Source organism: Choloepus didactylus, chromosome 1 (genome assembly GCF_015220235.1).
Source record: "Choloepus didactylus isolate mChoDid1 chromosome 1, mChoDid1.pri, whole genome shotgun sequence".
Classification (NCBI taxonomy): domain Eukaryota; kingdom Metazoa; phylum Chordata; class Mammalia; order Pilosa; family Megalonychidae; genus Choloepus; species Choloepus didactylus.
In genome coordinates, this window is record NC_051307.1 from 203,006,763 (window position 1) to 203,034,067 (window position 27,305).

Sequence of the window (27,305 nt, forward strand, 5' to 3'; positions counted from 1 at the left end):
CATTAACTTCTGCAAAATGTGTTTAATATTCATCTCATAGGGTATTAAGATAAAGACGGATGATGTTTGTAAAGCACAGTAACTTAATCCAGTGTAATGCAATAGATGCTCAACTAAAGTTCCTTCTCTTGAAGCCGGGTTAAACGTTATTTTACATTGCATCAGTGAGAACAAACTACTCTCTTAAGACCCTTGTAGCAATGGCAAATAATTATTATACCTAATATAAAGGATCTAAGAGCTCTAATCAGGGTATGCAAAGGGAAGATTCGCAACTCGGCGTTAGTTTAGAAGAAAGAGAAAAGAAACTAACACAGGGCGTAGTAAGTGACAGGCGGCCTTGACGACCACACTTCCCGTCTGTCCTCGCGCAGCCTGACACCTGAACTGATTGGACGCCTCTCGTAGGAGGTGGATGACGCGGGGGGAGGGGGGGGAGGCGCGAAGTACTGTGGGTAGGAGACGGGCTGTCGGCGGAGGCGCCATTTTGTGGAGCTGCCGAACCCTCTTGGAGGTTTTGGGTCGCAGAACCGCTACTGCTGCGGCTTCAGTCTCTCCTGGGGGTAAGTGCGGCGGCCGCCCGTAATGACCCGTGGTTCTTGCCGTTGTAGAAGTCCCTCGGGCTGTCCTGTCAGCTGTGGGTGGCGATCGACCAGCCCCAACCAGGTCTCCTGAAGGGGGTAAGCGGCTCGAGGCGTTGGAGAGCCGCGCCCCTCCTCACCGCCAGCGCTGTCAGCTTCCAGAGGGTGCCGCCTCGCCCAGCTCCAGGCCCTCTTCTTTCAGGCTGAATCTGCCCCTGGCGGGACACGTCCTGGGAGCGCCAGCCGAGCTGAGCGGCGGAGCCGTCTCTGCGGTCCCTTGGGTACGCCTCAGAGGCACCCCGGCAGCTCTGGCTGCTGTCGCTCCTCAGCGGCGGCTGAATCCGTCTTCTCCTGAAAGGCTGCTCGGTGAAACCGCATCTGCGGGCTGTGATCCTCTGTGTGTTGGCAGCCCTTGCGGGGAAGCGGGGTGTGTGTGCAGGGAGGGAGAGAAGGCCGGACGCCCGGATCGGGCGCGCAGGCTGTAGCTCCGCCATCTCTGCCGCGACGTCTCACGGAGGTGGGTCTGGGCCCCGGGTGCGGCGGGACTAGGCTGGACGCGATGGCCTGTGGTGGTCAAGACTGGGTCAAGACACGGTCAAGACACGGTGGTTATCGTCACCGAGCGATTAAGTTGTGTCGAGGTTTGCTTCGGGTCAGCAGTAGCGTTATAAATGTAGATTTCAGTCAGTTCAGCATCCCGGCTTCAAAGAGATCCTAAGTTTTTCATCACAATCTTTTGAATTTCACTTTGCGCTGTATTAATAAAGACACTTTGATTAATGTTGTAACGGTCAATTACCTCATCAGGGCTGCTTTGATTCAGAACGCAGAGTTGATTGCGTTCTGTCCCTTTTTGCTTTGTAATCCTAAAGTAGGAGCAGGGTTAGGGAGTATCCTATTATGGTTTTGTTATTGAATATGGAATCTGATATTAAAGTTTTTTCATTTTCTTGTTATGCTCATTGTTAAAATAATGTTGGAATGTCTAAAATGTTTACAGTTGGTCCCTACCTCCTCCCCCCTTAGACAGTCACTGTTAACTGTTTGATTAAATTCTGTCCTCACTGTCCCAGCTTATAGAACTGACTTAAGTGTTTTCTCAAATTTGCAGCAACCAGTCTCTCATCTCCTAGAAAAAAACAAAACTTGAACCTTTTGGAGCAGTGTGCTAGATCTTCAGTAGGAGAATGGGTTCAGACAAGCGGTAAGTAACTACAGTACATGGCTTTGATCTCCACATTTCAGTGGGGACTGAACTGTTTGTTAAAAATTGCTTATCAACACCTCTTAGGCTTTAATGTATTGGAATAGCTAGAAGTAAATACCTGAAACTACCAAACTCCAACCCAGCAGTCTGGACTCCTGAAGACAATTAGGGGTGACAGTGTGATTGTGAAGACCTTGTGGATCACACCCCCTTTATCTAGTGTATGGATGAGTGGAGGAATGGGGATAAAAACAGAAGGACAAATGGGGTGGGATGGGGGGATGATTTGGGTGTTCTTTTTTCACTTTTATTTTTTATTCTTGTTCTGGTTCTTTCTGATGTAAGGAAAATGTTCAGAGATAGATTGTGGTGATGAATGCATAACTATGTTATCATACTGTGGACAGTGGATTGTATATCATGGATGATTGTATGGTGTGTGAATGTATTTCAATAAAACTGAATTTAATAAAAAAAAAATTGCTTATCAGGTGAATATTTCAGTGTCTATTTTATGCCAGGTATTGGTAGGCACTTAATATAGGAGTGAGCACCTTCATGATCCCTGTTCTCACAAGCCCGCAGTCTGATGAAAGAAATTACTTTGTGAACTGTGCTACAATAAAGGAATTTAGGGTCCTGTTAGAATACATGGGAAGCATATGTTTCCCTGGCTACAGCAAGGAAAGCTTCCTAGATAAAGTATCCTTTGAGGTGGAGCCTTCCAGATAAGTAGGCAAAGGTAGACAGGATGGAGTGAGGGTGCTAGGAATGGACAACAGCCTATGCAGAACCAGGAAATCATGCAGTCTGGCACTTAGCACAGTGACTGGCTGTAGTAAGCACCCAATGAATGCCAGTTGTTATTGTCCCCTAAATAGCAAGACGATTCAGACTTATGGTGCTGAGAAACTTAGGACTTGGGTTTCATGGAAAAAAAAAAAAAAAATAGAGAAAGTACTAAAAATTAGTGGGAAATTAAGATGGGAGCATTTGGCTGTCATGTCACATATAGATACTCCCTCTTAGACCATTTGATTTAAACACACAACTTTTACTTATCCAGCCACCTGCCTCAATAGTGGATTAAAATTGATGACCCAGAAGGACTTGGGAAATGTTCATGTCCCATTGTGTAATTGTTTTAATGCTGTATCAGGAGTCTGGTTCTAAATAACTTACTAATTAGTATTTACAGAGTTAGAGCCTCTCAGCACCGTACTTAAGGTAGTCCTAGATTACTTGTTTCCTGGTTTCTTTTTATTAAATTTTTGCACTCTAAATGAGGCCCTAATAAATCTTTCCTTTGTTTTGTCCTTGCACAACAGTTTTATGAACCTGGTAAACAATTTATGAAGGAACTATTTGTCTATGGTTAAAATGGATTTAAGCCTCTCATTATTAGATTTTTCATGACGCCCAAAACCAAAAATAAACCAGATGCTATAGGAAATCATTTTCTTAGAAGGTGCTATTTTTTGGGTGACCATCTATTTGACTAATAAATGAACTACTCGGTTAATTGCCTGATAGGAAAAAAAGACAAATTTAGCATGTCCAGGGTGTTGGTTCATTTCTCAATAGGTATGGTACCTTGAGAGTGGATGAGCTAGGATGCTCTCTTCTTTGAAATTGGATGAAATGCAAATAATTTCTTTCTTCTAACTTTGGTCACTAAGATCTGAGTTGAGGATGAAAAAGGTGATATGTAGGATACAGGCTTGGGAAAATACAGGAATAAACTTGGACAACCTATCCCTTTCTCAAAAATATTTAACCTGAAAATGTATTTGATGGCTGTATTTTCAAGTTTGTCATAAATTCCTGAGAATTATCTTTGTATGTAGGGTATAAGTGTTTTACCACTGGTTGTCTTTGTAAACTGGAATTTGATAATAAGTTTTAACTTTGACTCTATCTTATAGACTGGGTTGTTGTGGGGAGGGGAGGTTTATTTTCAACATGTTTTCCAAAGGTACAACTATGATTTACTTTAGATGAAATGAAAATTATTTTCTCTGGCAGAGTGAGTAGAACAGAGCGTAGTGGAAGGTATGGTTCCATCATAGACAGGGATGACCGTGAAGAACGTGAATCCAGAAGCAGACGGCGGGACTCAGATTACAAGAGATCTAGTGATGATCGGAGGGGAGATAGATATGACGACTACCGAGACTATGACAGTCCAGAAGTGAGTGACAGCATCTGTTTATATGGAATTATTACAATTATGAATTGCATGCACGAAACCTGAAGAGATTTTGTCTCATTCCACTATTTGGATTTAGTCCACTTGACTTTAATAAGTGGCTCCTATTGAGTGTTATAGTAGTCAATCCTCTATTATTCTGAAATATATTTGAATTTATTATAACCCCCAAAGACAAACTGAGCCTTATAATAATAGAAATAACAGCCAAGCGTTCACATAGGGCTCACGTGTCATGCACTGTGCTGACACTTGATTTACGTGACCTTATTTAGGTCTGAGATAGGTATTATCCCTATGTTAAAGATGAGGCAATCGAGGCATAATATATAAACCCTATGCCTCAGTCATTGAATGTTGAGTTTACAGTCCAGTCATCTTAACATAGTTTTTTTCTCCCATATTCCTTTCCATATGAATACATTTCTTTCGAAGTAGTTGTGGCTGCCCATATAATTTTGCAGTTTTTTTTCCTTTTCCACTTAAGTAATAGATTTTTTTTCCATGCATTTAATCTTCATATTGTAATAGGTAATAGTATTTCATTGTGTGATTGTGTACTTTACAGTGAATTATTAAACCTTTCTTCCTGAACTAAATGTTGTCTTTTTTTTTTTTTTTTTTTTTTTTTTTTTTGCTATTTGGAAAAGCCACAGCAAACATCATCACAGAGTTCTCATCTTGTCTCTGTTGACTTTCTTCCTAAGGATAAATTCCTAGGAGTAAAGGGCCTTAATCAAAGGATATAAACTCAGTGGTTTTAATTGCAATTTTATTTATTGTAAATCAGAGAGAACGCGAAAGAAGAAACAGTGACCGATCCGAGGATGGCTACCATTCAGATGGCGACTATGGAGAGCATGACTACAGGCATGACATCAGTGATGAGAGGGAGAGCAAGACCATCATGCTGCGCGGCCTTCCCATCACCATCACAGAAAGCGATGTAAGGGGAAATGACCGTTCTAATGAGCAGTCCAGTAGGGACAATGAATATCAGATTTCTAAAGTAACTGTTTTACCTCAAGTTAATATCTCAACTAGTGAAATATATTTCTGTCTTTAGGATGAAATCCTCTCACTTATTTCAGAATTATCGTTTATATTTAGGCTTTGAAGCTCATGCAGAGTTTTCATGAGTTCCTTGACTGTAGGAAACAGATCTTTTTTTTTTTTCACTAGCCCTTAGAAGATAGTTGCTACATTTTTATCAAATGAGTTACTTAATAGGCAAAGATGTATCAATAATCATTTTCTCCATAACCCGGCCACCCTTTGATTTGATGAAAATGATACCATCCTTTTGAAATCTGTGAGAAACTGCTGAAAAATAAGGCTCATTCCCTGATTCCCCACTCCTCAGACTGTCCAGCAAGCTCCTTTGTGTGCTGGGCCCTGCCTGTTTTCCTGTGGCATCTCTGCCCCTCACCCTTTCATTCTAGCATTACCTGCTTCCCTGGTGGGTCAGTTTGGACATGTCCATCATTCTACCAGTATGCCTTTTTCTGCTTGGAGACTCGTTTATGTAAAGCCTTTCCTGATGTACCAGGCAGAATTCCTTCTTTCTTATTCTCTTCTCAAGGCACTGTATTCATGACTTTCACGTAGCACCTATACTAGGGCATCAGCACATGTCCCAGTTTCCCCACAGAACCATAGATCTCTGAAAACAATTCTCAGTGTGAATTGGTCATGCCTATGTCCCCAAGGCTTCAATGCATTAGGCTGCTCAGCCAGTGTTGTTGATGAAATAAATGTGAAAAGGTTTTGAAAAATGTTTTTAAAAGATATTAATCCACCATTACCCCAGTATCTATGGCCCTGGAGTATTCATAGTAATATTCTGACTAATGCTTAATTGAATTTTAGAAAAAGCTGAAGTATTGGATTCACACAGCTTTGGGCTTCTAAGTACTGGAAAAAACTATTGTGATCATGAATGAGACATGTTAGGAGGTAATAGTGGGTAATAATTCCATTATTTATAATCCACTGCACACCTACTACATTATAATGTACTGTGTTTGGTAATGCAGAGCTATAGATCCTGCTTTAAAAAGCTTATGATAAAAAAAAAAGCTTATGATGAATAACTAAGATTGGCAGATGATGACGATGCAGAATAGAATGGGGTCAGTATTGAAAGAGGTCCTTTTAGAAGTCCTGCTTAAGGGCTGTGGGAGTTTATTTAAGGGAGGTTGTTACTAGCTGGGAAATATAAGGAAAGTCTTCATGGAGATATTAGTTGAGCTGGGTTTTGGTGGATAGAAATGTTTTGGTCTGGTGGAGATTGGGGGAAGTGTATAATGAAAGGGTCTTCTAAGCAAGGGGGAATCATGTGAGCTGAAGACAAGAATTTTTTGGCAGGGAGAGGAAGATGGAAAGGTGGTGTTGGGACCAGGTGCCAGAGACTTTGAAAGCCCAGCTAAGTGTAAAAGAAAGTTACTGAAGATTTTGCCTGGTAGCAGGGTCTGTGCAGGTTAGAATTACGGAGGGAAAGAATGGGAGGCCAGAGCTAATAAGAGACAATAGGAGACAAAGTGTATGGGGAGGCAGAGAAGGGGGTGCAAGAAATTCTGCAGCATTCAACTCAGGAAGGCTTGCTGGTTGATTAGATTGTCCCCTTAAGGAAAAGTCTGTTAGGCATGTGAACCTGGGAGCCTGCAGAGGAAGTGGGTGGCATGGGGAGAGCAGTGCTCTAGATAACTTTTTAGGCCCCCTCAGCTGATAATGACACACAGATGTAATGCTTGTGCATCTCACGTTTCCTTCAGAGAAATAGAAGTGCCTATCATAAAAAGGCTCATATCCCACATAGAATTTCTGAGGTTCCCAAATATTGTGCAGTATTGTAAAATTCACTTGTTGGGTTCTTAATATTAGAACATTTAAAAATTATAGTATTTAATCTTCTCCTGAATTTGGCAGTAAATCACTTTTGTAATTCTGTTTCCCTTTTTAATTATCTCCCCCACTTAGGGGTAAATTCTTAAACTATCTTTAGTTACTATATTACTATATATGTTACTGTATCACTACACTCTTGTAGTAACCACCTTTAGTTTCTAGATGACCAGCTCTTTTTAGTTAGTAAGTTAGTTCTGTGTTACTAAACATGAACTAGAGTCTCAAAGTGGGGGTCTGGCTCAGTTGTAGCACTTCTGTGTGTGGAAATAGATCTATAATCCTGCAAACTTTGTACGTAACTATGGAAATCTGGGGTCACTAAGAATTGATTTCACAAATTTGATCCAATTTTTCTGAGGAGTATTGCTGCCTGGTATATTTTTGGTGAAGAGGCTAATGTATTTTTTACCATTGCCTTTTATAATATGGGGTTAATCTATCATCCACAACAAACCTATCAACCAGAGTACTCTTTTCTAGGCCTAGTCAATGTTTATTTTGTATGTTATTAGGAACTTAAGAATGTTATGAACTTTAATTTTCAACATTAAATGTAAGAAAATTATTTCTGTCTGAGAATGTACAGAAAATGCTAATCTTGAGAGGAATCCCCCCCTTTTTTTTGGGCTATTCTTCATCATATGTACTTCAGAGGACAGTAACAAATTCTCTGCCTCTTTTAAATTTCATTTCTGGACTGGGTCCTTTAGAAGACAAGAACAGCATGATTAAACTAAGGGAGGGAGGCTTGGGGATTTCATACCATAGGCAAAGCTGTGTATCATAACATTAAATATTTACACCTGAGGGAACTTCCCAGGTAGCATAAAATGAATGTCTTCAAGGCTGTTATAATACATTAATTTCTATGAGAAGTGTTCCCTCTTTTATTTTACTCCATTTTTAGGATAATTGTATTTTGGTGATAGAAGTTAAAAACTTGGTTAATTAAGCAGTTGATATAATCTCAGGTTTTTGAACTTTCTTTATACGTAGCTGAAGGTTTAACTATATATCTGTAAAACCCTGTGCAGATTCGAGAAATGATGGAGTCCTTTGAAGGTCCTCAGCCTGCAGACGTGAGGCTGATGAAGAGGAAAACAGGTGAGAGCTTGCTTAGTTCCTTCCATTCTGGTTCTCTTCCCCGTTCCCACGTCAGTCCCTAAAGAACATCCTGATCCCCCCAGTCTTCAAGCACATGAATTCAGAATGAAAGGTTTGCCATGGCTAAGGAATGTGATTCTTTGAAAACGATGTTAGAGAGCATCTGAGGAACTTTTTTAAAACTTTGTTTTTAGGGGCTTTTTTTTCCCTTCGGTAAGTAGCAGTGTTATAAACTCCTTGTTTGACTGTTTGTAATCGGTTGCATGGTTACTTTTTAAGTGTGGAATCAAATCGAGTGACACTTAGTTCAGGCGGCTTGGTTCCTTGCCATGGCAAAGTATCAAGAAGATCCCCAAGTCGAATCACATTTGTAAAGCTGCTTCCCAATTGGCTTTGTCACGCAGTGTTGAAGCAGTGGGAGAGAGATTCACCTGTTATAAAGGAACTGACTAACACGAGTATCCCGTCTATATCTGAATGCTGTCTCTAGGTGTAAGCCGTGGTTTCGCCTTCGTGGAGTTTTATCACTTGCAAGATGCTACCAGCTGGATGGAAGCCAATCAGGTTGCTTCACTCACCAAGTCTAGATATTCATGAAAATGGAACAAGTCTGTACAATTAAAAAAAAAAAAGGTTGAAGGAGTGGTTTGTTCCAAAGGAGTGACTTTAAAAAAAAAAGCTTTGTATATATTAAAATTGACATTACTAGAATAAATACAGTACCAAGGACAGCATTGCAGAATTTGCTCTGCCTTTAAATTAAACATGGCTACATGGCAGGGCTTTGTTAACCACTGAATACCTGTTTGGTAATTACCAAAACATCTTGATGTTGCCCTTTCCCCCACCTGATTATATTCCTATTCATTATGTCTATTGAGAGTAATTATCAAGCTCTCTATTTGACAATGAAGAGACAGAACATAATGGAAGTCTGCAGCAGGTATTTTTTAATATAAATAATTCTTTATTGCTGCCTGAAGACCATAGACTTTCTGGAGTCATAACTGCTCAAATGGGTCTTCAGAGACTATGTAAAGTCCAGGTGGAATTTATGAACAATAAACCTGAGTCTGATGAGATTAGCTTGGGAGCCTGCCCTGCTGCTATCTCTAATATAGTTACAGTGGTGTTAACATTATAAATTATAAAATATTTAATCTCCATGAGAATGCCATTTATAGTCTGTTAGAAGCAAAGCATTGATGGTTCTTTGATGTGCATTAACTTAAGTGTCCTTCAGTTTGTCGAGACAATGTTTAGTGCTTGGCACTTAAATAACATTTTTTGCAAGAACTCCAAAGCACAGTATTGAATTCCTCAACCAAGTGTATTCTGGGAAGTTTGCCTAACTCGTTATGTTGCTTTTCTGCAGCATTGTGTGATTTGAGTCACCCAGAAATGAGTTCTTTTTGCCATTTATAACAAGGCTCACTAATGAGGGTATCATTTATGGATTGATTTGTTGGATTTTTAAGCCTCTCATTTTCATAACCCAGAAGTCACAACCTGATTTTATAAAAGTAGAGTTTCTTTCATTTCATATCGTGGACACCATCCTGGTATATTCAGAACATACGCAAGCTTCATGTGTCTGCTCTCTTGACTTGACAGCATCTTTGGATGCAGTGGATGTGTCAGAATGGCTTGCTTGAGAGTTTAAAACTCCTAAGAAAATAAAACTTATCAAACATTTAAAAATCACCACAATTTTAATGTATACAAAGCTGTATTAGTGTGTAATACTTTATTACCGTTCAAATTCACTCCAGAAATAAAAGGCCACAATAGGATTAGGGACTCAGTGGTAGTTTGGAGTCTCCCCAGCACATGTCCCCCCTAGTGAGATGATCTATTGACTATCTCCCAGCTTCTTTTATTTTTGCTTCTACACCCCACAGTGAGTGGATGGCCCTTCAACTCTTTCCCTCTTGACCAGACATGCAGTCTGTCTTTAGATATTGCAGAGAGACAATTTATAGCATGTCTTAAATCTTCCAGGATTTGCAGGAACCAAATTGTTCAACAGTATGTATTTTTAGAGGGGTTAGGCTACTTTTAAAAACCTGTATATCTAACCTTCTACTTAAATCTGTTCTGATAGTGTCAGACCACCCCATCCCACCCCACCCCACCCCAGAAATAAAGGGTTCTTTTATTGGTAACATTGCCAAGGCTCACAACCCTACCCTACCCCCTGAAAAAGAAAAATAGAGATTCTTCTGTTAAATGAAGGCTCTTTGGGGGCAGGTGCTAGGTATACTTTTGGCTAGACTGATTTTAGCTCAGAGTTGACCTTTTAAAGTTGAGTACCTTTTAGTCACATGGTTGACTTGAAGGATGAGGTGTGGTGTATGCATTTATGAACTTTTCCTACCCCTCCCATCCCCCGAAGAAACTTCATTGGCCTCCTTGTTACTCATCTTGAAGAAGAGTACCATTCATTTCAGTGAAAAAGACATCTGTTATCTAGGACATTACACAATTGTAGTAGGCAGGAAGAAATCTCATGTAGCTGTGGTAGAGTTGGTGGCATTCAAAATAGTCCCTCCTGAAAGTTGTGACCAGATTCCCTTTATAAAGTGAGTTCCCCTCCTTGTCCCCCAAAGGACACATCCTGAAGGAAGAGTTTGGGGGAAGGGGAAATTATAAAGGTTTTTACTTTGCAAAAAGATGGGGAATGGGGGAAAAGTGAAGTGAAGCCCAAGGACACCATGCTAAAGGATAAAGTAGGAGACAATCTCAGAACTTGGGAGAGTTGTGTCTTCTGCTTTTTGAAATAGATTGTCACTCTCAGGCAGCCTGTCAATGCTGAATGTTAGGACTTCTGTCTCTGCTGGAGACAACGGCCTGGTGCATGTCAGCGTTTAGTGTTTGGCAGCTTTCTCAGCACTCCCTGACTCCGTTTACCTTTACTCCGCATCCCATTCTCTTACTGCCTATCTGAAGGATTGGATGGGCAGAGTATAGGTGGCGGTGGTTGGTCCTCCCCGTATGTTGTCCATTTAATTCCAGAGCACTGATTTTTCCGAAGTGTGCTCTGCCCTGGGAAAATGGACACACATTCCTCACAATGGGAATAACTAATTACTTCTTTTCTTACAGAAAAAGTTGGTGATTCAAGGAAAGCACATTGCAATGCATTATAGCAATCCCAGACCTAAGTTTGAAGATTGGCTTTGTAACAAGGTACGCATGTATTCTTTCCTAAAGAGGTAAATGTCTTTAGGGTTTTGTTTTTCTGTTTGTTTCACTATCCAAATAAAACGATTAAGTACACAATCACCAGCTTTTATCATAAGGTGATTTTCATCCTTTGTGACTGTTTGGTCCTCCTATGCTGGTATTGGAATCCCCAGAACACTGGAAATTTTGTTTTGTTATAATATAGGTTCTGAGCTCAGTGTTTCAATTAATATTTAAAGTTCATTTCATTTTGCTGTTTCTTGAATTCTAAGCTCTTAATTTTTGGCATGGTTTCTTAACTACATTTATAAAAATCCTTGTGATCCTGCTTATGTTATATAAGATCTATTATGGTCTTGTCACCAATGCATCATTTTGAACTTGGGTGTTGACACTGACATTTGAGAGTGCTGGCCCTCTTTGTTCTGCATGTACCCCGTAGGGCACTGGACAGTGTTTGGTTCTCAAAATGTGTATACGTAATGGTCTATGAAATGTTCTGATATAAGGAAGAACTTTGCCAGTGACTTGTAGGATTTTTGAATGCAATGAAACTTTTCCCCAACTTGAAAAAGTAGTGGAATTCTCTGATACCTCAAGATTTTTTTTTTCTTGGAAGAATTCACACTGTAACATTCTAAATTTTTTGTTAACGCCCCTTTGTCTTAGATACATGATGCCAGTTTCTGCTTTTTTGATGTTGGTTACTGGTATTTATCAGTGGCCCCATTGCTCTAACCCACATTGATACTAGAAAGCCTGCCTAATGTGAAATTTCTTTTTTCAGTGCTGCCTTAACAACTTCAGGAAAAGACTAAAATGCTTCCGATGTGGAGCCGACAAGTTTGGTAAGCCAGGATTCAGCTGTTTGGAATATGCATTAAAACCTAATTGGTGTTGGCAATGGATAATAGTGATGGAGGCACAACATTATGAATGTAGTCAACACCACTGAATTGTGTATTTGAAAGTGGATAAAATGGAAAATTTTAGATTGTATGTAAGTTTAGATTGTATATAAGTTACCAGAAAAAAGGGAAAAAAAAAACACTATAGAACAAAGATTGACAACACAAAGAGTGAACCCTAATGTAAACTATGGGCTGTAGTTAATAGTATGATTATAGTAATAATGTTTCATCAATTGTAACAAAGCTACTGCACTAATACAAAATGTTAATAATAGTAAAACTGTGTGTGTGAAAAGGGGTATATGGGAACTCAGACTTTCTGCATGACTTTTCTGTAAACCTACAACTGTTCTAATTTAAAAAAAGATTGAGAAAACTAATTGAGCTGTTTGTCCATGAGCTTAAGGAAAAGTATAGATTGTAGGGATTTAAATAAGAAGACTTCATAAGTAACTTGTATATTTTCCTTAAAGTCTTTACTTTTGATTAAGTGGATATTTATGATGACTGTGAGAGCACAGAGAAGTCTTGCCTCGTTTGCATTTTGCTTCTGTTTTTCTTCAGTGCAGGCATAATGTCCTGCCCAAGTTTTGCATTCCACTTGAATCATATCAAAATTAATGAGGTTTTACTATAGCCACAAATGCTAGAAACTGCTAAATGTGCTGAAAGTGAAAACTTAGGGGGTTTTAATGTATTTCTTAACTAGAAATACATTGATTTTGTATGGGGGGTTGGTGTGTGTGTGTCCCCTCAATTACTGAGTTTTCCCCTTTCCTTCTTACAGACTCTGAACAGGAAGTGCCCCCTGGAACCACAGAATCAGTTCAATCTGTGGATTACTACTGTGATAGTAAGTTCAAGTGTAATCTTACAGTCTTTGTGTTAGAAGTTGACTTCAGTTGGAAGTTTTTGTTTTCATTCTTTTTTAATGAGCAGCAGCAGCTTCAGGTTGTTCCATAAAAGATTGCTTTATAGAATCCTCTCTATGTCAGGGCAAAAGGTATGCTAAGAACTTCCCAGACTGGAATTTTTTGTTTGTGATTGAACCTGCCTTGAAAAGCATTGGTGGTAGGAACGTGTGTGTATCATTTGTCTCATTCACCCCCAGCAATCATTCTTCGGAACATAGCTCCACACACTGTGGTGGATTCCATCATGACAGCACTGTCTCCCTACGCGTCCTTAGCTGTCAATAACATTCGCCTCATAAAAGACAAACAGACCCAGCAGAACAGAGGCTTCGCATTTGTGCAGCTGTCTTCTGCAATGGTGAGGTGCTATTTGAATATTTTCTTTTAAAAGAAAGTGAGCATTAAAAGGCAAATATAGTTAATCTAATTGTGATACTATGTAGTGAGGTTCCTGGGGCCCAAGGTTGAAGACTACATAATGACAGTTACTATACTGCTAAACTACAGGACTTTTAAGCAGTTGAAATAGTGAGTATACCTATAGAAAACTGGCAGAACTAAAGTTTGAGCCACAGTTTAGACCTTCCTTCATACTTTGTTTTAAATTAATTTAGCATTTTTTCCTTTAATAATACTGGATAATATCTTCACATCTTAGAGAAGTATTTCTTTTCTCAAGGTTTCATATCTGCAAATATAATGATGAACCACTACTCTCTTTTTAGTAGTAAAAAGTTCTGTTTCTTTCAGTGGGGTAGGTGGTAGGGAGAGATTTTTCATTGCATGACTTGTTTTTCTTCATATTCTCCTTCAGGATGCTTCTCAGTTGCTTCAGATATTGCAGAGTCTTCATCCTCCTTTGAAAATTGACGGCAAAACTATTGGGGTTGATTTTGCAAAAAGTGCCAGAAAGTAAGTGGCTTTATTGTCTTTATTTCAACATGCTATATCTGCATACTTATCCAAGGAATCTTCGCTAACTGTATCGTGAGCCTGTGCTCTCTACACTGGGACACTGTCTTCCTTGGTTGCCGAGGCCAGGAGAGCAACATTTGTCTTCTCTAATTCCTGCTTGTCCTCTATAACTAGTTGATGGTTGCCAGAAAACTTCAGAGCAGGAAAAAGGCAAGTATGGCAGATGGATTGAGAATATGTGCTATGCAAGCTGCTGCAGTATAGTGCAGACCCATCCAGAAATAATCCTTTCCCTCCAGAACAGCGTGCCAATAGTTTCATGTATGTAATGCTTTAGTACAGCACTCTAAATTTGCCTTTTCTGGTATCACTGCTCATCCAATGGACAGACACCTTATTAAATGGCAGGGTATGAAGTAGGACAGGGATACTGCAGAGGCACTTGCCCAGTGAGGAATTTGCCCATGGAGAGACCCTCCCCACTCTGAAATGTGGCCTTGCTGGCATTTGAGACCTCCCAACAAAGGCTGGAGTGAATCACTGATTCCTTGGCAGTGTGGGGGCACTGAATGGAGGTGCTCTGAGATAGAATCATGTGATTGGGTCTTTGTGGTTTTAGAGACTTGGTCCTCCCAGATGGTAACCGGGTCAGCGCCTTCTCTGTGGCTAGTACAGCCATTGCTGCTGCTCAGTGGTCATCCACCCAGGTAAGATAGAGGATCTTTTGGCTCAAGGTAGTTGCGGTGGTGTTGCCCAAATTCACCTCTCCTGTGGTGCTTATGTCTTAGAAGCTCTCCAAAGACGTTTTTAGGGAATACTTCTAGCTTTCTCATTGATGTCCACTAAGTTTATCTGTGTTTCCTTTTCTGTTGACATTTTGTAGTCTCAGAGTGGTGAAGGAGGCAGTGTTGACTATAGTTACCTGCAGCCAGGCCAAGATGGCTATGTCCAGTATGCTCAGGTAAGTAGACTAAACCACCATCCAACTTCTAGTCTCCAGAGTATGTGTGAGAATAGCAGCTTTAATGGTGTACTTTTCTTCAGTACTCACAGGACTACCAGCAGTTTTATCAGCAACAAGCTGGAGGATTGGAATCTGATGCATCATCTGCATCAGGTAGTAAACTTCATCTCCCTTTTATATTTTGTGTAAGCAACAATTGAGATAGAACTAGATATTCTAACTAAACCCAAAACTGTAAGTCCATTTCTCTGCAGGGATGTGGGAGGCACATTCAGGGTTGTCACCATGTACCTTGAGGTTCTGGGGAAGATTAGGATTGTACATGTACACCAAGAGCTGATAACAGCCTCCTTGAGACCACGTTGCAATGTGTCTTCATTCTTGGAATTTAACCCTAGAATTGTGGATGCCCACATGGGTTCAGTAAGAAGGGTGGCTGTGAGAACTTTGCTTATTTTTTAACTTTTTTTTTTATATAATTTCATATTTACAGGAGAAAACAATATAATGTTATCTGTCTATTTTCTGAACATTAGAGAGTAAGTTGTACACAGCTTACTCCTTGAACATGTAATACTTCCAGGTACATTTCCCATGAACAAGGATATTCACTTAGATATCTAATCACCGTAAGTGCAGTTATCAAGTTCAAGAAATTTTACTTTGATACAAAGCTTACATTCTGTATTCCAGTTTTTTCTTTTGAGCCTTTTCTCCTCCATTCTTAGGTCCCATCCAGTATCATGTATTGCATTTAATTGTCATTGTCTCTTTAGTTGCTCTTTCTTTTTTTTAATTGTGGAAATACATATACAATATAAGTCTTCCCATCCCAATCCCTCCCAAACATGTCATTCAGTAGAATTAGTCACATTCACAGTGTGTTGCAGTATCCTCCCCACCATTCATTAGTAGACCTTTCCCTTCACCCCAAACAGAAGCCCTACACTTATTTTGCATTAATTCCTCTCTGCCCTGCCTCCCATCCCTGTTAAACTATACTCTGCTTTCTCTCTCCATTCTTTGCAGTTATGGGGCTTAAATTTAACATTGTAAATCCTTAACAATCTTGTTTGGTTTGATACCAACTTAACTTTAATAGTATACATAAACTATGTTCCTATACCCCTCTGTCTCCCCATCTTTGTGTAGTTCTTGTTCCACATCACATATTTATACATTATGAATCCAAAACTACTGATTTATCATTATATTTTATGCATTTGCCTTTTATACCCTATAAGAAGTGAAAAGTAGAGTTACAAATCAAAAATACAGTAGTACTGGTGTTTGTATTTACCCATGTCATTATCTTTATTGGAAATCTTTATTTCTTCATGTGGCTTTGGTCAATGTGTAATGTTCTTCCCTTTCAACCTGGAGAACTCTCTTTAGCATTTCTTGTAGGGTCAGTCTAGTGGTGATAAAGTCCCTCAGGTTTTGTTTAACTTGGAAAGTCCTGATCCTTCCATGATTTTTGAAAGACAGTTTTGCCAGATACGAAATTCTTGGTTGGCAATATTTTGCTTTCAGCACTTTAAATATGTCTTCCTGTTGCTTTCTTGCCTCCATGTGTTCTGATGAGAAATTGGCACTTAATCTCATTGAAGATCCCTTGTAGGTGACACATTTCCTCTCTCGAGGTTTTCAGAATTCTCTCTTTATCTTTGATATTTGGCAGTTTGATTATAACATGACAGTATGTTAGGTCTATTTGGGTTTATGCTGTTTTGGAGTTTGTTAAGCATCTTAGATGTGTATTTCATGTCTTTTGTTAAATTTGGGAAGTTTTCAGCCATTGTTTTATTTTAATATCCTCTCTACTTCTTAATCTCTTTCTTCTCCTTGGATTTGCACAATGCATATATTGATATGCTTGATGGCATCTCATAGGTTCCTACGGCTCTGTTCACTTTTCTTCATTCTTCTGTCTGCTCCTCACATGGATGAATTCAGTTTCTTCAAGTTCTATGATTCTTTCTTCTGCCAGCTTCAATCTGTTGTTAAAAAAGAAAAAAAAGAAAGAAAAGAAAACACCTTTTCTGTCTTCACAGATTGACCTGTGCAAGTGCTCTCTTTCAGAGCTTATACATACAATGAGTGTAGAGAACACCACCAGGCCAAAGCCTCCCTGATCCTTTCTGCACGTGCCTTTTTGTCTTGGGCAGGCAGTGTGGCCCCAGGATTTCCCCCATTTACATTTCCAAGGGAAGAGGGGACATTTGTTAGGAACCTGACAAATGTCCACTCTTCCCTTGGAAACAGTTTGCTCACGGTCCCAGGCACTGCTCTGTATGTCCTACAGCCAGCAGTCCATTACCCCAGGCAGCAAGTATGACTTTACTGCTTTCCCACAGCATTCTGTAGAATTGCTCTGTGAGTTACCTTCTGCATTCAGGGGAAGTTCTGTTACAGCAAGTTGTCACTCAGGCCAGCACCAGATTAATAGGCCAGACATGTATATTCCCAGTACAAAATGTGCACAAGGGTTGATCTGCTCCCTCTGGAACTAGGACTAGGCATCCCAACTGGAAGTGCAGCCTACTACACCCAGCCGATGAGGGGCTGAGGGAGAGGCCAGCCAGGGCCGAGGAGAACCTGCCAGTTTAAGTAGCCTATTTCTTGATTTGGTGTGCACCCTGTTCCTGCAGTCTTTTCTGGAGCTTTGAGAAAGATGTTTCTGCCGGTTCTTGCTAGTTGTTCAAAGCTTCTGTCAGGGTGGCTTTAAAGCCTCTCACTGTACCATCTTAGATCAGATGGGGCCCTTTTGCTTTAGTTTTTAGTCTAGAATTATAAAAGCCTTAATAGTTAAATCTTCCCTCAACCCCAAAGCAGTTATGAATTCTTTCTTCCTTTCCTTCTTCCTGTCATACAGAATTCTTAGCTTTGTTTAAAAAAAATTTTTTTTATAAAATACATGTAACATAAACTTTACCTTTTTAACCATTTTTGAGTTTACAGTTCAGTGGCATTAAATACATTCACAGTGTTGTGTAAATCATCACCATTTATATCCAGAATATTTTTATCATCCAAACAGAAACTCTACCACCTAAATAACTCCCATTCTCCGCTCCCCCATAGCCTCCGGTAACCACTATTCTACTTTCTGTCACAATGAATTTGCCTGTTCTAGACACTTCATATAAGCAGAATCATGCAGTCTTGGTCCATTTGTGTCTAGCTGATTTCACTCCACATAGTGTTTTCAACGTTCATGCTGTAGAATGTATCAGAACCTCATTTCTTTTTACAGCTGAATAATAATCTGTTGTATGGCTATACCATGTTTTTTTGTCCATTCGTCTGTTGATGGACACTGGGTTATTTTAATCTTCTGGCTATTGTGAATGATACTGCTAAGAACATTGGTGAACAAATCCCTGCTTTGATTTCTTTTGGGTGTATACCTAGATGTGGAGTTACTAGATGATATGGTAATTCTTTCCAAAATGCTTTGCATAGCAGCTGCACCATTTTGCATTTCCACCAGCAGTGCACGAGGGAGGATTTCCAGTTTCTCCACATCCTTGCCACCACTTGTTATTTTTTGGTTTTGTTTTTTATTTTTGCTTTTTTAATATAATAGTCATCCTGTTGGGTGTGAAGTGATATCTCACTGTGGTTTTGATTTTCATTTCTCTAATCACTGTCAGCATTTCTCTAGTGGCTAATGACTTATTGGCCAGTCATATATCTTCTTTGGAGAAATGTCTATTCAAGTCCTTTGATCACTTTTTTAATTGGGTGGATTGTCTTTTTCTTGTTGAGTTTGTGGGAGTTCTTTATATATTCTGGATATTAAGCCTTTATCAGATACATGATTTCAAAATATTTTCTCCCATTTTCTAGGTTGTCTTTTCACTTTCTTAATAGTATCCTTTGATGTATAAAAGTTTTAAATTTGGATGAGGTACAATATACCTACCTTTTCTTTTGTTGCTCATGCTTTTGGTTTTGTGTCTAAGAATCCATTGCTAAATACCAAGTCTTGAAGATTTACCCCTATGTTTTCTTCTAAGAGTTTTGTGGTTTTAGCTCTTTTATTTGGGACATTGATCCATATAATAATTAGCTTTGTGTGTCACATTCTAATAGGATTATGAAATAATGAAATAGGTTCAAGGGTACTCAGTGACAATTAGGGTATTAGGAACTGACATACCAGAAGGCTAGATTAGGCATTACAGATAGAGATGTTTGACTTCAAGTTTACTGCCCTGGCTCTCCCTAACCATAGTGTTTTGTTTTGTTTTGTTTTTTATCAGGCGCAGCAGTGACCACCACCTCAGCAGCTGTAGTGTCCCAGAGTCCCCAGCTGTATAATCAAACCTCCAATCCACCGGGCTCTCCGGTAATCCTGTCATCCTAAATACAGAGCTGATGACTATTGGGGAAACTTTGTTTTGTTTTGCTATATGAGTATTATCCTTCCCTGCTGTATAAGCCAGGATTGAATAGTACATATATTCCAACCTTATTTCTCTATGTGTCTTGTAGTATTAGATAGATAATAATTTTACCTATGTGTAGGGGCATAAATAAACAGAAGGTTCTAACCAGGATGTATTTATACTTTCTGCATGCTTTGACTTGATTATTAGGAAGAAAGTTGGTAGCATGTTTTTTTGCTCAAGGATTGCTTTAGGTCATTACTATAGTGTGTATGGTAGGGGAGTCCTTCCTCCTGGATAATTACAGTGATTTAGTTTTCTCTTAAGAGGCTTTACAGTTGAAATTATATTGAAGCTTCTGTTCTTTCCAGACTGAGGAAGCACAGCCTAGCACTAGCACAAGTACACAGGCCCCAGCTGCTTCTCCTACTGGTGTAGTTCCTGGTACCAAATATGGTAAGCCAAATCTCATAGGGCTGTTAATAGTTGGAAGGTCCTAGTTGTTGTCTCTGTTTAATTTAAGTTTTTTTTGGGTGCCAGAGGGATATTTGGGGATGTGAGAGAGAGAGGAACATTAAGGCCTGCAGCATCTCAGCGGCTTAGAATTTGAAGTAAAGTCAGTTTCTTACCTGTTATGACTGTGTACTAAATTTTGTTTTTACAGCAGTGCCTGATACATCCACCTACCAGTATGATGAATCTTCAGGATATTACTATGATCCAACAACAGGACTCTACTATGATCCCAACTCACAGGTAAATGCACTGTTTTCTGCCTCGATTTCACTAGTCCATTTATGCTCTACTTAGTCCATTTATGAGGCATGAAATTAAGTATCTCCTACAAAGGAGCAAGTGATGCTGAGCACTTTACATTTGGTTTCACTTTCTTATGTGACCCAGATTAGTTTTTAACTTTTTTAAAACCACCAAGATATAATTTTTGTTTTAAGATTTAAATTTTAATTTTAGAGTTAAAAAAAATTGTTTTTGAGGTATAACATATATACAGAAAATTGCATAAAACTCAAGTGTGCAGCTCTTTAAATGTTCATATGTATACACAGTCATGTAACCACCACTTAAATATGGAGAACATTCCCAACACATCCAAAAGTTCCTCCATGCTCCTTGACAGTCAGTACTCCCTATCCCCTTCAGTAACTAGTCTAACTTCAGTTACCATAGATTATTTTGTCAAGTTAAAATGTATATAGGTGGCTGTTAACCTGTATGTAAAGAAAGTTCTAAATTTGTAATTTTTTTCTCCCTATGTGGGTTTGTTTGTTTTTTGAGAGAGAGAGGGGGAGAGAGAATATTCACATAACAAAATTCACCATTTTAACCACTTGAAGTGTGAAAGTCAGTAGTTTTTCATATAGTCACAGTGTTGTGCAACCATCACCACTGTCTAATTCCAGAGCATTTCATTACCCCAAAAAGAAGCCCCATACCCATTAAACAATCACTCCCCATTCTCCCCTGTCCCCAGCCCTTGGCAACAACTGATCTACTTTCTGTCTCTGTGGATTTTCCTATTCTTGGCATGTCATATCGATGGAATCATACAATATGTGGCCTTTTGCGTCTAGCTTCTTCTACTTAACATCGCTATATATTCATGAGGGTAGAATTTAGCACATCTATGGAGTGATTTATTTTTGGTGGTGTATGTAACTTTTAAAGAGTAAAAGCAACTTTTTAACACTCCATAAATAAATATTTATGACCAGAAGCTGTATATATATAGAATAGTAAAACAAGCACTTTTAACAGGAACTTGGAATTTATAGCTACTAGGTCTTTGCTGACAGCTTGTGGTTTCTGAGAGAACGAAGCGTCGAGCTGTGTGTGACCTGCCTGAGCAGGGCAGGCTCAGCCTCTGCACAGTTCTTCCAGTTACCTTGCTTATAAAGTCTGGTCATTTTCCAGGCAGTTATACCTGGCTGCCGTAGAAGTCATGACTCCTGTGTCTGTTACCCATACCACTTTCTCCAGAAGGGAAGTAACAGATGGACCGTCTCTACTGGGTCACTGTTGAGCAGGTAGAATGAATGACTGGGGAATAAGGAAGAGTAGAGAATAGGTGCCACCTTTCCTCCGTTGATGTTTCTTCTACAAGCTTCAGATCAGGTTACTTCACCATCACCTCCTTTCTGTTTCTCAAGTTAGCATTTGTAACCCTGTACTTGAGTATCTCAATGTCCAAAGAGTTCCATATGGGTGAGCCTGATCTTGAGCCATTAACTGGTTGTCATGGAGGATGTGTGATTAAGGTCTGCCTCTGAACTGCCTTTCTGTCCACCTGCTTAGTGTAAATGATCTGTCTATGGAAAGGAGTGAGATATGTTGCTCTTTGGGTACTCTCTAGGCCCATGGGTTAAATTCATGAGAACTAGACTCTTGAGAAGAAACCATTCTCCTTGATCCTGGAAGTTTCATGCCCCTTGGCTGGCTGGTTCATTATCTCTACCAAGGCATTTGGGCAGGAAATACTACTGAACCACAACATTTGTGTGTATAACCATGTACTTTTTTAATAAAATATTTCTCTAAGTTAATGATTTGACATTGCAGAAGGTCTGCATTTTATTTTATTTTTTTTTTTCTCTAGTATTACTACAATTCCTTAACCCAACAGTACCTTTACTGGGATGGAGAGAAGGAGACTTACGTGCCTGCTGCAGAGTCAAGCTCTCACCAGCAGACAGGCCTACCTCCTGCAAAAGAGGGGAAGGAGAAGAAGGAGAAACCCAAGAGCAAAACAGCCCAGCAGGTAGAAGTATGACCTGAACAGGAGACTGATATTTCCTTCGTTGGGGTATTGGGCTTAAGTTCTAGTCTTTGGGTTGTGGCATTTATAATCAGCTCTATTTGAATTCTTAAAAACTGGACCACACATTTTATTTATATTAAATTCTTTGAGCATTTTGTAGTTTGTTAGTATTTCTTTACATTGCCTGCTAGTTTGTCTAAATACTTAGAAAAAAAGATACCCTGGAAATCCCAGAGGCTTTTGAGCCATACTCACTAATGACTGGTTGGGTGGGATAGCATCTCATGGAAATATTAATAGGTAGAAGTAAAAGCAAAAGAGACTTTGTTACAGGGCGTGTGGTTGAGATAAAATCCTTAATGGCTCGTTGTCATGCCACAGGGCAGTAACTGTTTTAAATTCCTCTACCTAAATATTTTTTGATGGTGTTGGTTGTTGTCTGACATTAGATTGCCAAAGACATGGAACGCTGGGCTAAGAGTTTAAACAAGCAGAAAGAAAATTTTAAAAATAGTTTTCAACCTGTCAATTCCTTGAGGGAAGAAGAAAGGAGAGAATCTGCCGCAGCAGATGCTGGCTTTGCTCTCTTTGAAAAGAAGGTAACAGTAGCAGGAATGGCCATATTTCAAAATGGGAGTGTAAGTAAAACTTGCTCATGGCTTGTTCTCTGTCTCCCAGGGAGCTTTAGCTGAAAGGCAGCAGCTCATCCCAGAATTGGTGCGAAATGGAGACGAGGAGAATCCCCTCAAAGTAAGGAAGTATCACCAATGTTTTAAAGACCATATCTGTAGCTTTTTTCTCACTTTGACTCTCAGTTGCTTGTTGGCTAATGTGATTCCTACTTAAAAGCGGATGAATTCACTGTCGGTGGGTATTTGGAACAGTCTGCACACAGGATGCGTGTTCAGGGCTTTGTTTTCTGTGCGTGAGATCAGGTGAGCTGGAACAATGATGGAGCGTGAATTCCTAAGTTCAGTTAATTGAGTTTCACTGCAACTGTAAATAGAGAGTTTTAATGGCCTGGAAAGAAAATTAAGACAAGAAAAGCTTATTTACTTGGTAGATGCTGGTCTGATTGGACAATTACTCTGATCTCTTGTATTTGGGGCTTTCACATGTGGTCAGTGGTTTGTAAACAGTTATCCAGGAACCCATTTGTTGGGCCCCAAGAAGGTTGGTACTAGAAGGCCGTCAGGCCCAGCACTGGGACCTGACTGCTCCATACAGTTAAGGTGAAATGTGATTTATTTCTAAAATTTGAGAGTAAAGGGGCTTCTCTCTGATCTTGGATAAGGTGTTACTTTATCCAGGTGCATAGTCATTGCTATCTCTCATACATTTCCAAACACCCAACCTCTTTTATCCCCAGAGGGGTCTGGTTGCTGCTTACAGTGGTGACAGTGACAATGAGGAGGAGCTGGTGGAGAGACTTGAGAGTGAGGAAGAGAAGCTGGCTGACTGGAAGAAGATGGCCTGCCTGCTCTGCCGGCGCCAGTTCCCAAACAGAGATGCCCTTGTCAGGCACCAGCAGCTCTCGGACCTGCACAAGGTTGCTCGGCTTCTCTAAGCTGATCTGAGGTGGGGAGGGTGAGCAGCAAGACAGATGTGAGTGCCCTGGTCTTGTTGAATGTTCAGTAAATACCTGCTGTTGAATGATTGCCTTTTAGTAGGCTGTTCCAGATTAGAGTGGAAAGGAGTATGGCAACTCTTCACATACCAGGCTCCAGTTTTCATGCCACACTATATTGAATTGGACCTTGGCCAGTACCTTAGATATTGATAATTTTATAACATTTCAAATTACGATGGTCTCAGTTATTACTGGCTATTAAAATCTCTTGCATAGCAAAACATGGACATATACCGACGATCCAGGCTGAGTGAGCAGGAGCTGGAAGCATTGGAGCTGAGAGAGAGAGAGGTGAGTATGGGACATTGCACCCCTACAAAGAATATCTTGGGATATCTGCCTTTGGTTGATTTGTAGCATTTGGTTCCAGGTCCCAGGGGTAGGGTGGAAGGATTTGTTACACACTTGTCACCCAGCCATTGTGGCTTATTGTAGACTGGACCACAGGCTATATGTGCTTTGTGAGCCCCACTTCATCCCTTCATGAGAACAGAAGCACACCCTCAAGACCGCTCATAGGTCCTGAATGCCAAATGCTCACTAGTGAAGTCCACTGGATTTTAGTAAAGAGAGTGCATTCTGGGCTGGCTTGGCCAGGGAAACCTTCATGGGTGATGAGGGAGGCTTCAGATTAAGCTCAGGGGACAACAGGGTATGAAATGATCTCAGGTGATTTGGAAGGAAAGGGTGGGCATGGGAAGCTGAGAATGATGGGGGTCTGGCAGAGAAAGCAGATGTCTATGAAGGCAGGCAGGCAGTGCTGGTGATTGATAAGGTAGGTTGAGGGCCAGGCAGGTAGGGTTTTAAATGAAATAGAGGCCTGTGGGTTAGAAATAAACTTGAGTTTCCCATCCTGAGATAATTCTGAGATGTCTGTAGTTAGAACTTTTGCCTTCTTGTTTTATTTCCACTGTTTATGGTGCCAGCTCCCTAGGGACTGCTGAACAGGTCTCTGGAAGCTTCCTTTATGCTATCTGTCCCTGGAGGTGGGGCTGTCCAAATGCTGAGAGGGGCGGGCAAGCCTGTCTTCTCTTTCCTTTAGGACTTTGGCAGGCTGTACACGCAGCCCAGTGAGCTGGGCAAAGAGCTTGACAAGTGGTGGCTCACTAAGTAAAATTGCTTGTTGGAGGAATAGTTCTGGTCCAGATTCAACTCTCTACAAATGTGAGATTTTATATATGACTAAGTACAGTGAGGAAAACAAAGGAGTTTGGTATTTCACACCAATCTAACAAGTCAAGCTCCAGATTTAAAAAATACTTGGCGATAGTCATAAAGTAAAAATGTATTCAACCATTAAAAATTTCTAGTAGTGTTTGTTCTCCCACATAGATGAAATATCGAGATCGAGCTGCGGAAAGACGGGAGAAGTATGGCATCCCAGAACCTCCAGAGCCCAAGCGCAAGAAGCAGTTTGATGCTGGCACTGTGTATGTGTTGTGTTCTTTTTCAAGTTTGTTAGCTGGTGTTCTGACTGTTTTAAGTAACTGTGTGTTTGCCACTGGCAGGAATTATGAGCAACCCACCAAAGATGGCATTGACCATAGTAACATTGGCAACAAAATGCTGCAGGCCATGGGCTGGCGAGAAGGCTCAGGTTTGGGAAGGAAATGTCAAGGTATCACAGCCCCCATTGAGGTAAGCAGTGGGTGCCGGATTTACAGGCCTGTTCAGGGATTAGATGAGATAAAAGTAACCCAGAGGGCCTAAAATCCAAAAAGCAGCTTTAACCTTATACAAAAGGGCAGTCAGAAAATCCTATCACCATTGCATGGGATTCTTTTTCCCTGCACCCCTAAGTTCTAGTCAGGTTCAGCCACTTTTTCCCAAAGACCGTGTATCTCTATTTACCTTGTTGTAAACTTTATCACTGAGAGTACTTAATTCCAACTCAAACTCAAGTAGCTTAAATTTAATTTAATTAAAGGTACTGTGGTTAAATAATTTTGGTTATATACAGAACCCATTAAAAATTGGTAAGATTTTCTTCCACAGTGAGAAATCCCATAGTTGGTCAGAACTCAGATCGAGACATAATTTTAGGATTAGAGTCCCCACGGACTGACCTTTTAGATGACAGCTCTACCAGTAATTGCTCCCATTCCAAGCCATCAACACAGCTTAGGTCACTCTTACCACATTTATCCTATGCAGGTAGGTTCTGCTGATATTACAATGTCCTGGCAAGTACTGTGATCTACCTAGGCTTCCATTGGGTGCTTTGGGTTCTTTCCATGCATGAATGCTTGCTGAGCTGGAATTTGGGGGTTGGTTGGGGATATAGCTTCATCTTCCTGTCTATCTTAGCCCATTTTATTCCCTCAGTCCTTAACCTTGCTTCAGTTCTCCATTTTAGAAATCCTTATCTTCTATAAAACTTCTTCTCTCCTGTCTCCTGGTGGGTTATACTGCTCATTACAGAGTGGGCTTGATGAAAGGGAGTGGGAGCAATCTGCGCCTTGCCTGTCAACTGCTGACTGCCTTTTTTGTCCCCCCAGGCTCAAGTCCGGCTAAAAGGAGCTGGCCTAGGAGCCAAAGGCAGTGCATATGGGTTGTCGGGTGCAGATTCCTACAAGGATGCTGTCCGGAAAGCCATGTTTGCCCGATTCACTGAGATGGAGTGAGACTGCATATGAGAGAGAGCTGACAAGAAGCTTTAAGAAATACAAGGAGTGGTCCACCACCTGAATTCACTCTACCGCCTGTTTTTTTAAGGGCATGCCTTGTGCAGTTAATAGTCGTTAGGGTGAACCACTTCATTCCACCAGGTTCTCCCACCCACCTTAAAGGGACTCCTTATGTGGGTCACCTGGTTGAATGGCATTCCTTCCTGTCAAAGGGCTTGTGAACAAGCCAGAGTGGACAGTGGGACTTTTATACTTTAGTGTATATAGTGTAGTGTAGTATGTTGAACATGTGCAGACTGTGTTGTGGTCCATCAGCCCCTCACATTTCTGGGGGGTATTGGGATGCCCTAGGTGGTATGTGACACCAAAGCCACCTCTTATCATTTGTTGTTGTGCTGTCTTTTCTTGGCAGAAGCCTTGTGTATATTTGTATATTACACATTTGTACAGGATTTTGGAAGATTTTTCAGTCTAGTTGCCAAATCTGGCTCCTTTACAAAAGAAATACCTTAAAAAATGAATGTACTGTGTGTGTCTTTATTCCTAGGTGAGTGGTGGGTAAAGCACATTAGAGCCAGTTATGCCTGGTGATACAATCAGTTTGTTAAAAGTTAATTTACAAGTAGTATCATATCCTATTTTCCTTGCCACCATCATTCATGTTCAGATTTTAAAGTTCAAGAATTTTTTAGAATCTTTTAAAGCCCTTCATGGAAACTCAAAACCATAACTGAGTTATGCACTTTCTTCCAATTTCTAAGGACCAAAGTGAGTTTTTGTGTACTATATTCCAGGCATGCAGGGAGCAGGGATGTTACAGCTGTGTGGGGCAGAACTTCCCTGCTTTGGGCCATGGTACAGAATGATAGCTGGTCTACCATCCACTGGGGTGAAGGAACTGAGGAGGCCATCTCTTTCCCCGAGCAGCACAGCACTTACCTTCTGTCTTCTCATCACAGCTACTGAGGACATGCTTGGGA

The 27,305-nt window shown here is 40.3% G+C and overlaps 1 protein-coding gene across 2 annotated transcripts; it reads left to right on the top strand.

Annotated features, from left to right (window-relative positions):
* Positions 1–453: 453 nt before the first annotated feature.
* RBM5 (RNA binding motif protein 5) lies at positions 454–26,846 on the top strand. 2 transcript variants are annotated; one of them, XM_037850997.1, is made up of 25 exons: positions 454–563; positions 1,693–1,785; positions 3,814–3,979; positions 4,788–4,943; positions 7,939–8,008; positions 8,499–8,572; positions 11,114–11,197; positions 11,982–12,042; positions 12,893–12,958; positions 13,217–13,377; positions 13,834–13,931; positions 14,554–14,641; positions 14,818–14,895; positions 14,979–15,051; positions 19,167–19,252; positions 19,664–19,748; positions 19,957–20,048; positions 21,907–22,068; positions 22,518–22,667; positions 22,747–22,818; positions 23,438–23,617; positions 23,915–23,989; positions 25,031–25,128; positions 25,207–25,336; positions 26,197–26,846. In XM_037850997.1, exons 2-25 carry the CDS (start codon positions 1,769–1,771, stop codon positions 26,320–26,322), a joined length of 2,448 nt encoding a protein of 815 aa, XP_037706925.1. In that variant the 5' UTR covers positions 454–563; positions 1,693–1,768; the 3' UTR covers positions 26,323–26,846. The 2 variants fall into 2 exon arrangements, with proteins under 2 accessions (XP_037706925.1, XP_037706919.1); XM_037850991.1 differs by lacking the exon at positions 454–563 and adding an exon at positions 572–1,098 and having other exon boundaries at positions 26,197–26,334.
* The last annotated feature ends 459 nt before the right edge of the window (positions 26,847–27,305 follow it).

Bases quoted from the DNA above. Each gene is read 5' to 3' on its own strand.
- RBM5 (XM_037850997.1), top strand. The intron at 13,378-13,833 runs GTGAGGTGCTAT...ATTCTCCTTCAG, and splicing joins TGCAGCTGTCTTCTGCAATG to GATGCTTCTCAGTTGCTTCA. The intron at 22,819-23,437 runs GTAAGGAAGTAT...TTTTATCCCCAG, and splicing joins ACGAGGAGAATCCCCTCAAA to AGGGGTCTGGTTGCTGCTTA.